The 13,795-nt window shown below is 42.7% G+C and overlaps 1 protein-coding gene across 5 annotated transcripts in view; it reads left to right on the top strand.

The window, feature by feature from the left end:
• The window catches only part of Nek11 (NIMA related kinase 11), a 238,726-nt gene that overhangs the window by 102,000 nt on the left and 122,931 nt on the right, over positions 1–13,795 (top strand). For all 5 annotated transcript variants that reach the window (XR_004111384.1, XM_031343621.1, XM_031343620.1 and 2 more), the window contains one exon: positions 4,541–4,655. Coding sequence is in view for 4 of the 5 variants with exons in the window: in XM_031343621.1 (XP_031199481.1) it covers positions 4,541–4,655 (115 nt within the window). In the remaining variant the exon portion in view is untranslated. The remainder of the gene's footprint in view (positions 1–4,540; positions 4,656–13,795) is intronic.

Here is a 13,795-nt window from a genome sequence, read left to right as displayed (position 1 = left end):
AAAAAAAAAAAAAAGATTCTAATGATAACCCCAAGACTACATGGTAGGCAGAACCTCGGGAGATTATGTTATCCATATGTTATCACACAGAACATGAAGCCAGAAAAACAACAACAACAACAAAAACAAAAAACAAAAAAACAAACAAAAAACCCTCATCTTTATTTTGGCCCAGCTCAGACAAAGAAAGGTTGCTCAGAGGTCCTGTAATTCCAGGCACACACACTGGGACTTCCTGCATGCTGAGGAAGGTTGCTCAGAGATCCTGTAATTCCGGGCACACACCCTGGTGACTTCTTGCATGCTGAGGAAGTTACTTTTCTTGATGACAAAAGCAACTTAAGGAGGGGTTTTGTTTTGGGGGTGAGTTTTTGGGGACTCATAGTTTGAAATTTCCATCCATAATGGCAGAGAAGTTGTTATGGCTAGGACATTGCCTCTGCACTCAGGAAGCAGAGAGAGATGAATGGCATTGCCTAGCTGACCTCCTTTCTTTCTGCTAGGACCCCCACTAAGGGCTGATGCTGCCCACCTTCAGAGTGGGCCTGCCCTCTTCAGTTCAGCCTTTCTGCAAACACTCTCATAGACATGCAAAACGTGTTTCCATAGTGATTCTAAATCTAGTCAAAGGGACTAGGAAGATTGACCATCATACTTTCCTTTCTCTCAGCAAGTTGCAAGTGTGTGTGTGTGTGTACATGTGCACACGCATGTACACACGTTCATAGATGCACACAGGTGTGCATACACACTCAAACTCACACTGTCACATTCTAGCTAAAGATTCTAGTTCTTTTGAGTTTTCTGAGGTTTGGCACCACTGCTTGGTCCTGAGCTTTGCAGAAGTGTGTTCCCTAGGTTTGTATTTGGATAGGAGCGTTGTTAGCATGTCAGCGTGAGGTTAACAGATGAGCCATTGTTAGCCCTCTTCAGGAAAGACTCCTGAGCTCTAGGGTCCACATCCAGCTGGCTGTCTTGTAAATTCTGTGACTTAGGGGCTACTTCTCAGACTTCAGAATGCACCAGGGTATCCTGTGATGGTGTTTGCTCCTGGGTAGGGCCTGGGCTTATCAGATTTCTGATAGGCTCCCTTTGATTCAGTTATTGATGACCAGGGATTACATCCTATTATCCAAGGGCAGAAAGTGGGGCTCCTGAACATGACCATGCCCTCTAGATGAAGGAACTGAAAAAGACAACAAAGAGCAGGTCTCTTATCTCTTTAGAGGGGAAGAACTCAATTAATGGGAATAGAAGAAAAAGAGGTGCAGCTGAGGGAAGGCTCCTTATTCATCCTAGGGGGACCTGGGACACAGACGCAGGCAGGGAAGAGGCATATTGAAGCACACTCGCAGACACAAGAGGGAGATGGGCTTAAAGACACCCACAGAACAATGCAAGAAGCTAAACACTTTGCAGAGGCCTGAAGGGTTGTCATCATCTCAGGGAAAGGCATTGTTGAACTCAAGAAGATAAAATAAAATATGACAGGCTGAACTAATCAGATGCAAGAAGCTGAAGGAAGATGTAATAAAGGGAAAATGCAGCCGTTTTTGACTACGTTTCCTCCCCCACCTTCTCTACATTCTGATGACTGTATTTTCTCGCTGTTTTCTCCACATTCTGATGGCTTCATTCCTTCCAATCTCACTGAGGCTCTGCCCTCAATTCCTTTTTCCTTTCATGCCTGGCTGCAACGAACTCCTGTGTAGTTCATGGTGGGGAGTCTGTCTGTTGCAGGTGTGTGGATGTTTGTGGATGTGCATGCATATAAAGACCAGAGGTGAGCAGTGGGATCCCTCTCTGTTCCTCTCTCCCTTATTCTAGGAGGAAATGTCTCTCACTTAACTGAGAGCTCATTGATTATGCTAATTCAGCTGGCCAGCAAGCCCGGGGGATTTTCCTGTCTTCTTTCCCTCCAGCTTTGGGATTAACATCTGTCTTTTAAAATATAGATGCTGGGAATTTGAGTGCAGGTCCTCACGCTCACATAGCAAGCACTTTACCAACTGAGCCCTGTCTCCGGAACCCTCTGAATATTTCAGAAGCAGCTGTGGGGGGAGAGTTGTGGGAGTGAATGGGTCCAGTATGCCATATGTTATGAAAATTCTCTGAGGCACTTAGGAGAGTGGCTTGATTTGTTTTCAGACTTTAACTGACAATGTCTTTATTTTGGCAGGCATTTTCTGCTTGGCTGAACTTGGGTTCTGAAGTCTTTGAAGCACAGTTGAGAGTGGAATCATGTTTGACTCTATTTCTTAAGAGGATAGTAGGTTTTTTTTAAAACCTACAATCCACAAAGCAAGCCCTGGCTGCCTTTTCTCCAGTGGCATCTACAGTCATACATGTGCTAAGTCTGGGCTTCTGGGAAAAGTACCTAGCAGACTAGATGTTCATATGTGTGCTGGGAGCAAGGTCAAAGAGTAGATCAGTGATCCTCATCCTGAGAGAGGCGGGTACAGCAATTGTGTCCTCTTCAAAGAGAATCCCAGCAAGTCAGTCAATTGAGTGCTTATTTTCAAATGCCTTTTAAAGCACATTCAGTGATAATAACCCACCATCTCCCTGTCCTTCGGGTTCTCCAGGCACTACCAGCTTTTGCAATCTGGATCCAGCTGGATCCAGTGCATCCTCACATATGCTTGTTTTATGGGTGGGCAGGGGCATGGCTTCATTTGATTTGAATTACTCATTTAATATTATTATGGGCTTTCTTTTTAATTTATTTCTTAATAAAAGTCTTTTCTCCGGGCTGTGGTGGCGCATGCCTTTACTCCCAGCACTTGGGAGGCAGAGGCAGGTGGATTTCTGAGTTCGAGGCCAGCCTGGTCTACAGAGTGAGTTCCAGGATAGCCAGAGCTATACAGAGGAACCCTGTCTTGAAAAAACAAACAAATAACCCCCCTCAAATAAAAATAAAAATAAAAGGCTTTCCATAAAAGGCACTGATCAGAGAAAATAGGACAATTCAGTATTAGATTTAGTTTGCAAGCACACACATGCAAATAATAATAATAATAATAATAATAATAATAATAATAATAATAATAGACAAATGATACATTGGAATTCCTATTAATATTTTGGGCACTTTACCATTTATTTATTTATTTATTCATTCATTCATTCAGTTAGTTAGTTTTGCTTTTGTTTTACTGAGGCAGAATCTCATATTGTGCAGGCTCTCTTGAAACACACCATTTAGTCCAGGATTCCTTAATGTTTCTGCCTCCACTCTCTGTGGTGTTTTGCATGAGAATGCCCCTGTAGTTTCATATATTTGAATGCTTAGTCACCAGACTGTGGAACAGTTCAGGAAAGATTAGAAGGATTAGGAGAGGTGGCCTTGTTGGAGTAGGAGTGATCTTATTAGAGAAACTGTGCCACTGGGGATGGGCTTTTAGGTTTCAAAAGTCTGTGTTAGGCCCAGTCTCTCTCTCTCTCTCTGTCTCTGTCTCTGTCTCTCTCTGTCTCTCTCTCTCTCTGTCTCTCTCTCTCTCTCTGTCTCTGTCTCTCTCTGTCTCTCTCTCTCTGTCTCTCTCTGTCTCTCTGTCTCTCTGTCTCTCTCTCTCTCTCTTGTCTCTCTGTCTCTGTCTCTCTCTGTCTCTCTCTCTCTTGTCTCTCTGTCTCTGTCTCTCTCTGTCTCTCTGTCTCTGTCTCTCTCTCTGTCTCTCTCTCTCTCTCTCTGTCTCTGTCTGTCTCTGTCTGTCTCTGTCTCTCTGTCTCTGTCTCTGTCTCTCTCTCTCTCTCTCTCTCTGCCTGCTGCCTGCAAAAATCAGGATGCAAATCTCCCAGCTACTATTCCATTGCCTCAACTACTGCTTCCTGACATGATGATCATAGACTAACTCTCCAAAACTGTAAGGAAGCCCCTAAATGCTAGTTGAAATAAGACTTGCCTTGGTCATGGTGTCTCTTCACAGCAATCGAACAGTAATTAACCCAACTTCTCTGGCTGAAATTGTAGGCACGCGTCACCACAGCTATGTAGTTTATACAGTGCTAGAGATTAAACACAAGGCAAACAGTCTACCAACTAATATACATTCCCAACCTTACCTTTTATATTTTTGAAGCTGAATTATTTCATCATTTCTTAGGTATTTGTCTTTTAGAAATTTGAAATTCTTAAACTCATAAATCCAGACAAGACTTTGAAGTCATTCAGCTCAACATGTTTAGTTTTGAAATGAGACTGAGTAGGCCGGGATGAGGATGAGTTAGGTGGGATACTGAGGGCATGCACTGGAGAGATGCTTGTTTCTAGCTGCTGATGGAACCGATACTTGACTGCGCCTTTGACTTGGCTCCTTGGGTATCTTGATTGGCTCACATAGCTATGGCCTAGAAGCTGATTCTTACAGAGCTTAAATGCTTGGCCCAAGGTTACTGTCTGGTTCAAGACCATTTCTCTTATTCCAAGTCACCAACTCGAAGTTTGAAAATGCTGTCAAGCTTAGGAGAGAAGAATGTTGCTTTCTTTGGGGCAGGGCTGCTTCCTTCCGTCAGCTCTCATGAGTTGTTAATTCCCTTCCCCAAGGAATTAGATGGACAGACTTCAGAGAGCCTGCCTGAGCCTCAGTCCCTTCTATGCCTGGACCTCAATGAACTTGAGCCACGTTTAGAGGACACCATCGTTGACCTCAGACATTATGGTATGTGTTTGCGTCACCTCTCATCAGGCTGCTTGTCTGGTCTCTGAGAGAAGCCCTCAATGTGTGTGACTACCTGCCATCGCTGCTCGGGGCTGAGCTAAGATGTCAAGGGCCTTTGTCTTCACTGCGAGAGTGAAGATGACTTAGAAACTCACGTGTGTTGAGAGATGTCTTCTGAGCGTGATAAAAAATATTGCTGTTAGCTGAGTAAGAGTTCCCCAGAGCTCTACTCCTCTCTTTCATGATTGGTTCCCCTGCCCCTCGGGTACATTTAAAGTGAAAACACAAACCAGACTTTGCGTAGGTCGTAGATCCTCCATCCAGATGTGCACACATCATTGCCGGAGAGTAAGAGTGTTCGAGTTGTTAACCAGCTGGAGGTGCCGCATGCCATCTACACAGGAACCCCATGGCTACCCAGTCTTTCCAGGTCTTTGCTACCTTACCCATGAAACAGGAATAATGATTTCTCCTTCCATGATTATTATCAAAGAAAACAAGATTGGGTGTGGAAGTTCTCTTAGTTTAGTGCCTAGCATAGTAAGAGCTGAAGAAAGAGGCAGTCACAACATCATGAGGGACACTTTTGAATATGAGAGTCTTCTTGGTCTTGTTCACCAGTGTTCCTAGTGCCTAGATTAACACACCAGGCATCTTAAAAATGTTCAGTAATTATTTCTTGAATAAATGTATTTATTAATTAATGAGTAGATGAAGAAGTGAATGATGATATATTAGTTTAGATATATTAGAGGACAATGGTGTCCTCTAAACGTAGACCTCATTGAGGTCCAGACACAGAAGGGACTGAGGCTCAGGCAGGCTCTCTGAAGTCTGTCCATCTAGTTCCTTGGGGAAGGGAATTAACAACTTATGAGAGCATTTTGCTCCTTAAGAAGCAAATGGCAAGGCAAGACTAAAATGCATGACTTTTTCTTTGAAAATACTTGCATGAAAGGAGAAAGCTAGGAGAGGCTGGGAGAGCTGGCAGACCACCATCCACATCTCACTGCACAAAAGAAGAGGGGCGACAGTGGAAATGTGTTGTTGTACTTGGGAAGCCCCCAAGCTACCTGTGGGGTGCCTGCACTCACTCCCACCCTTGCTGTATTTTAGCAGCATTTGCCTGCAGGGGTGGTAGGCTCTGAGAGAAGACCTCATGGGCAGTAGGTCCTGGAGGCGCAGCGTGTAAACCCTTTATATTGATTGAACATCTCAGCCCAGCCCTCAGGGTCTTCATGAACAAGCATGGCTCACCTCCTTCAGCTAAATGGAGACGAGCACCTGAAGCTCATTGATCTGCCAATCGCCAAGTTCAATGCAATGCTGGAGGCCATCTTGTAGCGGAATGATGACAAGGGCATGTTGCTGTCAGATGGATTTGCCCTCATTTCTTTTTACTGTATTATCATTTCCATTTGAGGAGAAGTAGAGGGAATCAACTGTTCCAGGGCATTTTGTTCCTTGAGTAGGAAGCTGAGAAAGTTAGGTCTTGTGTAGCAACTGATGGGTAAAGCTATGCTGGAGGGCATATACCCGAGGGAGAGTCATTCCTATGAAAAGCAGCCCAGGACAGGATAGTAAACTATCTGAGATAGAGCAGTGGGAGTCTGTTCTCCTGCTTCAAAGATGTATCTCTAAATGGGTTTCTGAGAAGAGAAACCAAAGACATGAAGGCATTTGCTCAGGGGTCACCCAAGTTCTTTCTAGAGTTACCTCTCTTAGTCTCTTCCATGCTGCAATACACTTGCTCAAGTGTGCTGAGTGAATGCGACATAAGGCAGGGCCTTTGCTGTGGCCCTGTGCTAAAGCTAAGTTACTGTAACCACAGAGTGGATGAGGAGCTAACCCCTCAGCCAGCTCTGACCACAGAACCTCTGCTACAGAGAGGGGAGCTCCTATCTTCCTTCCCTCTCAGGTTGGTTTGTTTCACTGTGAACAATATGCTGATTATCAGCTCAATTACAAATAGACAACCCTACTCCCCCATACTCCTCCTCCATGCTTAATCTCCATCATAAACTATAAAATTCAAAATAGAACAAGTACAGAGTAGCATAAATGATTCAGATACTCTATAAAATACTGTGAACATTTCCCTTATTTTTCTGTAAATTTATACTTTTATAATTATTTTCTCTCAAACTTTAAATTGAAAACAGAAACTTAGATTTATGTGGTGTTGGGCTGACAGCCCATTAGAGTGGTAAGCAACTGAGATTATGGGCTAGCATTTTTGGGTAACTGTGAAATTTTGAAGTCGGGCACTTAAAGATTGTTGATGAACCTTAAAGTGGGCACTCAGTGTTCTTTGATTTCTATTTCTTAATGCAACACCATGCTTTCAGCACCCAGAGGAACCATTATATATTACTATCTAGCATGTACATAGAAATTTTGCAGTCATGTTTTTAAAGCACCTACCCCAATCATTTAATCCATTTTTGATAATGAACTAGAGAATTCCTCTGGGAAGTGAGGAGTTAGCTGTAGAGAAGGACAGGATGAGATATTAGTTACATGTGATATACATTCATTTGGATAGAGCTGATATGATCTAGCCTGTCATGGGTTACAATCATAATCACATGAGAAGACCCAGTTGAGGAGTTCATCCCTATTTAATTCCTCATGTGTGCTACTCATGATTTCTTGAATATTAATTTTTTAAAGGAATTTTTTTATCTATTGAGATTACAATTATATTTCTCTCTTCTTTTTTCTTCCCTCCAAATCCACACACACATACACATACACATACACACCTCATCCCCCTGTTCTCTTTCAAACTCATGGCCTCTTTTTGTTTAATAGTTGTTACGTGTGTGTGTGTGTGTGTGTGTGTGTGTGTGTTCCTAAATAAACAAGTGTGACCCGCTTGGTCTGTACGATGTAACTTCTTTGTTTCCTGGTGACCATTTGATCTCAGATGATGTTGGCGTGCTCTACCCTGGAGAAGACTATTTCCCACTCTCAGCATTCCTTAGTTGCCTGTAGATTTTTGTCTAGGCTTGAGGCCTCAGTCCCATGAGCTTTCCTCCTTCCACACCTTCTAAAACTGTTAGAAGCTACATGACCAAAGTCTCATCATCAATATGGCTGCCCAAACATGGCCTGTGTGACACAAATAGCCTTACAAATGTGACCATTAATTTGTGCCTGGTTCTTCCCTGTACTCCAGCCTTGTTTTTCCTGCACCTAGCAGCTGAACTTCAGAGAAAATTGGAATAGCCTGTCTCATGACCCTGGGTTCATCAGGGTTGTGGACTTCTTAAGGCTCCTTAAGGGAACCTGTGGGTTGAGACCCCTTTGACAAAACTCTGTCTCCAAGATTATTTACATCATGACTCATAACACTAGCAAAATTACAGTCATGAGGTAGCAATGAAAATAACTTTGTTTGGGTTATCCCCACACCATGAAGAACTGCATTAAAGGATCTCAGCGTCGGGAGGATTGAGAACCGCTTCCTTATGCCAACCTTGAGGCATGAAGGGTGCCCATCTGCAGTCCAAGCAAATGCAACCTGCTCATCTCCTTTCCAGTCCTCCTTCAGCATGTCCTAATCCTTCTCTCAGCTTTGGATAAAACTCTGACATCATGGGGTTCTGCTCTCTGTGGGAAATCTTCATGCTCTTTCCTCTTCTGAGAATATGGGGAGAGGCCTCCTTTGTCATGGTTTGAATATCAAATATTCCCATAGGCTCATGTATTGGGATACTTGGTCTCCAGCTGGTAAATGGTAGTATATTTTTGGAGGTTTGTGGAACCTGTGGGATGTAGAAGCTTGTTGGAGAAAGTGTGTCACTGGGGACAGGCAGGTCATGGGGTTTTATGGCCCAGCTTCAATTCCCACTCATTGCTCCCTGACTGCAGATGCAATGTCATCTTGGGTCTGCCCTATACTTCTTCTGCCATGGAGTCTTTAAAATGACTTTAAATGAATTTTAGCTGCAGGGCTGCAGAAGCAGAAAGAATAAGACTTACTTCATAGAATTTGTCTGTTCAGGTCTGTTGTAGCCCCAGTTATAGCATCCAGTGTTCAAGGCCGTTTTCCAGCCATGCATGGAAAGGTAGGCCAAGTGGCCCTTCCAGTGGTTATTGTGCCTGATTGCAACCTGAGAGCATCAAATGTATTTGGTATCCTTTGAGATAGGACACCTTTAATTCCTTCACGGGCATCTTTATCATCTCTTTCTTTTACATATCCAAGTAGAAACCAGGTCATTTGAACTTCCGCACAATGTTTTCAGTGTTTTATTTTTAAAAAAGACACCTTCTAGTGACTCAGCAGTTCCACTACTATTGCCAGAGAGATGAGAACAGAACTCCATGAGGACGAAATGCACACATCCTTAGACTTACTCATAAGTATTAGAAATACAAACAAGTCCAGCATCCATCAACATGGATGGTCTCCTTGGAAATGAAAAGTAACATCTCCCAAAACAGAAAATGTGCATAAATATAAAAAAAAACAATACTTTAAGCAAAGACACCCCACATTAGTGAGTTTAGAATTAGAGGCTCTATTTCCACCAAAGCTCAACCCCGAAGAAACAAATCTCTAAACGAAAAGGTTCCAATTTGGGGCAATACGAAAATTATAATTTTAATCCAGGACGTCCATGAAGATCAGGTTGACCCCTGGGATGTCCAGAGAAAATGGAAATTTGAGGTTTTTTTCCCCTTAAGTGAGACAGAGAAATCTATTTAGATTAGAGAAGAAGAGCCTTTGGCACATTGGTTTCAGGAAGAGGGCTTGCAAACTCTGGTAGGCAAGGGACAGCATTCCTTTCCTGAAACCAGCAAGGGCGCTAGTGAGCATTTCACTAACAAGTTGCTAAGACCGAGGCGAACAGGCTGAACTCGGAAGGCAGTCTCTGGAAAAACTGCTTACAGCAGGAAAGTTTCCCCTAGCTCTGTTAGACGGGATGGCAACAGTGTTTCCATGGTATGCTTCAGTTCTTATAGAGATCTAGAAGCAGCAGACTCATTGGTGATGGGAAATGAAACTACTGGCTGGAGTGCTGGTGCTGGAGACAGGAAATGATGTGAAAAGGGCACCATAGACCCTTTTATGATAAGAGAAACGTATTCTTAGACAGAAACCCACCAAGCTTTATACTTTAAATGAGTGTGCGTTGCTGCTGATAACATACATACATCTCAGTAAGATTAATTAATAAGAAAAAAGGACTTTGGTAGAAAAGCAGAGGAAGAGAGAAATCATCATGTTAATTGTGTCTGCCGAGTTATGTTCTCATCCACAAGGAACATCCTCAGAGTTGAGGGTCTTAGAAGGAAAATGGCTCCTTAGACAGAAGGTGGAGATCCCTTGATGCTTCTTTAGTCTCTGCTGTTGGAGGAAGGGTTTGTATTGGAGTTATAAAGTCAACCCTGTAGGCAGATGGAAAAGGATCTAGTGCCCGCTAAGCAGCCCAGGCATATTGGATAGCTTTGTCAACCTGACATAAGCTAAAGTTACCTGAGAGGAGGGAGCTCAGTTTGAGAAAATGCCTCCATAAGATCTGGCTGCAGGCAAGCCTGTAGGGCATTTCTTATTTAGCAATTAATGGAGGACAACCAGCATATTTTGGATAGTGCCATCCCTGGGCTGGTGGTCCTGGGATCATTAAGAAAGCAGGCTGACTCTGCTGTTTTAAGATATATATAAGATCTGAAGGATTCATAAGGATGTAGGAACAGACTGTATAGTTAATGGCTTTTCCGCGTCTGAGGCTACACCGCCCTAGTGTGTTAAAAATTAAAATATACTTCAATTCATAATTAAACCTGAAAACATGAATTGACTTCCTGCATTAAAAACAACTTATAGGAATTATTTGATAACAATGGCCAGTCCTTATACTTTCTAAAAGATCCAATGATGACCTAAATTTTCCTTAGTTTACCAATGAATGCAGTAATAGCAATTCAGATACGTCTTTAAAGTGGGACATTTGGATTGAGCTCCAAGACTCACATGGAAGTGGGACCTAAACCTCCATTCTCTGTACACACTGGTGATGGCTACTTTAGTTTTACACCAACAGAATGCATTAGAATAAGGGAAAGAGGACACTTGGTTACTTAAAGAAAAATGCCTGGACTTACACAGACACCCAAAAGCTATGGGCTATTAAACTGCATTCAGGGTTGGGGATGATGTTTACAACCCAATATGTGAAAATTTCCCGGGAAATTTCTGGTGTAAACTGTGTTAAAAATTTTCAGACCTAAGTAGAAATTGTAATCTATCTAGTTCTATCTCTAACCAAATTAATGTCACATTAATGTTACAAATACTAAAATACCTTTGCAGGTCGTTGGCAGGTATTTTATAAAGTAGTATTAGCAAGGAAACCAATAACATGTTAACTTTAGTTAATATCAAGCACAAGAAGGCCCACATCAGTCTGCTGATATGGTACTCGAACTGTTAATAGGAGCTGCTTGCCAAGAAGAGCACACTGCCTAAATATGTTAGCACATTAAAAAAATACACTGCCATCCAACAATTAGGTATCCATGGTTTACTTTTTAAAAGAGAGATGACTATCCCTGTAGCCTTTTGAATTTGTAAGGGGGAAATGTATTTTTATCCAACACCTCAAATAAATTTTAAATGGATGATGTTAGCTTTAAAAAAGTGCTATAATAATGTACTTGATTGCACTACACAGTTTGTACAAAGGAAGACAAGCAAGAAACTTAGGGGAAGAGAGAAGCTTCCTTGGTGTGCTTTTACACTGAGTTGTACTCTGAAATATGGAGATAAAGTCTGGCATATCTATAACAGAGCACTGTATGCACTTTCTGTGGAAATAAAACTGCTAGTATGAAGGAAAGAGAGAGAGAGAAAGAAAGAAAGAAAGAAAAGAAAGAAAGAAAGAAAGAGAGAAAGAGAGGGAAGAGGGAGAGAGAAAGAAAGAAGGGGAGAAAGAAAGAAAGAAAAGAGAGAAAAGAAAAACACAAAAGAAACAAAAGCAGGCTGAGCAAGCCATGAGGAGTAAGCAAGCAAGCCAGTCAGCAGCACCCTTCCATGTCCTCTGCAGACGCTCCTGCTCCAGCAACCTATCCTGTTTGCATTCTTATCCTGATTTCCTTCCGTGGTGGACAGTGATATGGAAGTGTAATCCCAATGAACCCTTTCCTCCACAAGTTGTTTTTGGTCATAGTGCTTGATCACAACAATAGAAACCCTAGCTAAGACACAGAGTATGGTTGTGGTGGGGGCAGAGATAGCCCAGTCCAAGGGGGCAGAGATAGCCCAGTCCAGGGTGTGGTAGAGCAGGCCTGTTATCTCAGCAGACAGATGTAGGTAGGGGATCAGGAGTTGAAAGTCAGTCTGGAGTATGTATTGAGCTTGAGGGTAGACTGAGCTACATGAGACCCTGTCTCCAAAAGTTAAAAAAGAGAAAAGACTAGAAAAATGGAAGAGAAGATTGCAAACCCTGGCCATGATAGAGAAGCCAGTGAGATGCTGGCTCAGAAAAGAATAGGAAGCAGTGCAGTCACTTAGACAGTCCTGGGTCTTCATTGTTATTCCAAAGCTTTGCTCTCCTCAAGCACGACTAAGGAACATTGATAGTAGTTTTATTAATATTTATCCTCTATTTCATTGAGTTATGTGTATGTTTTATTATAGTGTTTCTTCCTACTGTAATAATTGATTCCCAGAAATCAAGGCCCCTGCAGTCATTCACTGAATCTAATATTGAACTTTTAAAAACATGCAGATTCTCCACCCTGAAGCATATTTAATAACTTAGAGTGTTTCTCTAACTAGAATTTAAAAATTATATCCGATTTGAAAAGTTAAAGTGGATGCAGACTGACACTTCCCTAGCCAGCCACTTTGATGTAATACCCTAAGAAAGAGACATGGGAATAGGACATTAGAGTCCCAGAATATGAGCATTCATAGGAAAGCCAGAATAGGACACTGAGTCCCAGAATATGAGCATCCCTAGGAAAGCTGCAGCTGTGAACCCCTGAGTAAGTTTCTCAGCTGAGAAGGCTATGATCCTCCTCTTAGCAAAATAAGAGTAAAACGTCGTCATTAAACTAAGGGACACACTGCTAGAGAAGAGAAGAAAACACACTTAGTTGCCTTGCCTGGCCCATCATGGCTCAAGTCTGGAATGAACCAGTTAAACAGAAAATGAAAGCATCTCCATTGCAGCTTTTAAGGTTGGGAGGAGCTTCCGTCTGATGGGAAAGTCTTATGCCCCATTCCTTACAGTGGTCTGCACAGACTGTAACATTATTCTTCAATGGAGGCATTCACTCCTGCTGCACAGTCCACAGTTGTGCTCTGGGTTCAGTAGCTCCTACCTGGAAAATACATCATGGTCCCCAGCAGTTCCTAGGTTACCACGGGACTCAGAAAAGAGACCTGTGTGTTTGGGTCTTGACTTTCCTGTATGCCAGCACTCTAATTTTGAATAAGACAGTTACTCCGATTGTAGGAGGAACACTGTGACCATCTCTGCATAAACGCTGGGGGTCATGCAGCCACAAAGGCATCTCCTGCAGGAGGACCTAATTGAGGACTGCCTCAGAGACCAAGGGTTGCTGACAGTAGACATGCCAGCCAATTGGGAACTGATGTTTAGAAGAGATGCTTTCTTGGGACCAGTGGGGTGCGGGTGGAAGGTATTAAAGGAGCTTGCAGTGGCATTCAGAAGAGCTTGCTGCAGTTTCTCACCTGCTCCCTGAGCCTGTGTCACTGATTCTGAGCCACCTCACCTCCAACCCCCAAGGGCAAGTAGGGTCAGGCAGCATCTGATGGTCGGTTTTTTTTTTTTTTTTTTGATTTTTGTTTTATAATTGCCATGGAATTGGTGATGCCAACCTCATAAGTGCTGTGAATATTTAACAAGCCAGGATGCAATAACTGACACAGGCAGCACCTGGCTCGGCGAATGGTGAATAAGGGCTGCTCTCACTCCTCTTGATGCCTGCTGGAATTCAACCCATCCTTTAATCCTGGCTCAAAGACATCCTTCTTGCTTTAGCATATTCTGGTACCTACAACTGGGACTCCTTGACGGCTCTCCATGATTTTGTTCTCATTAGAATTTGCTTTCTTCTGCTGTTTCACAGCACCACGAGTCTGTACTAGAGTCATGTCC

The sequence above is a fragment of the Mastomys coucha genome, unplaced genomic scaffold (genome assembly GCF_008632895.1).
Source record: "Mastomys coucha isolate ucsf_1 unplaced genomic scaffold, UCSF_Mcou_1 pScaffold23, whole genome shotgun sequence".
Lineage (NCBI taxonomy): Eukaryota > Metazoa > Chordata > Mammalia > Rodentia > Muridae > Mastomys > Mastomys coucha.
This window is presented reverse-complemented; position numbering and strand designations above follow the sequence as displayed.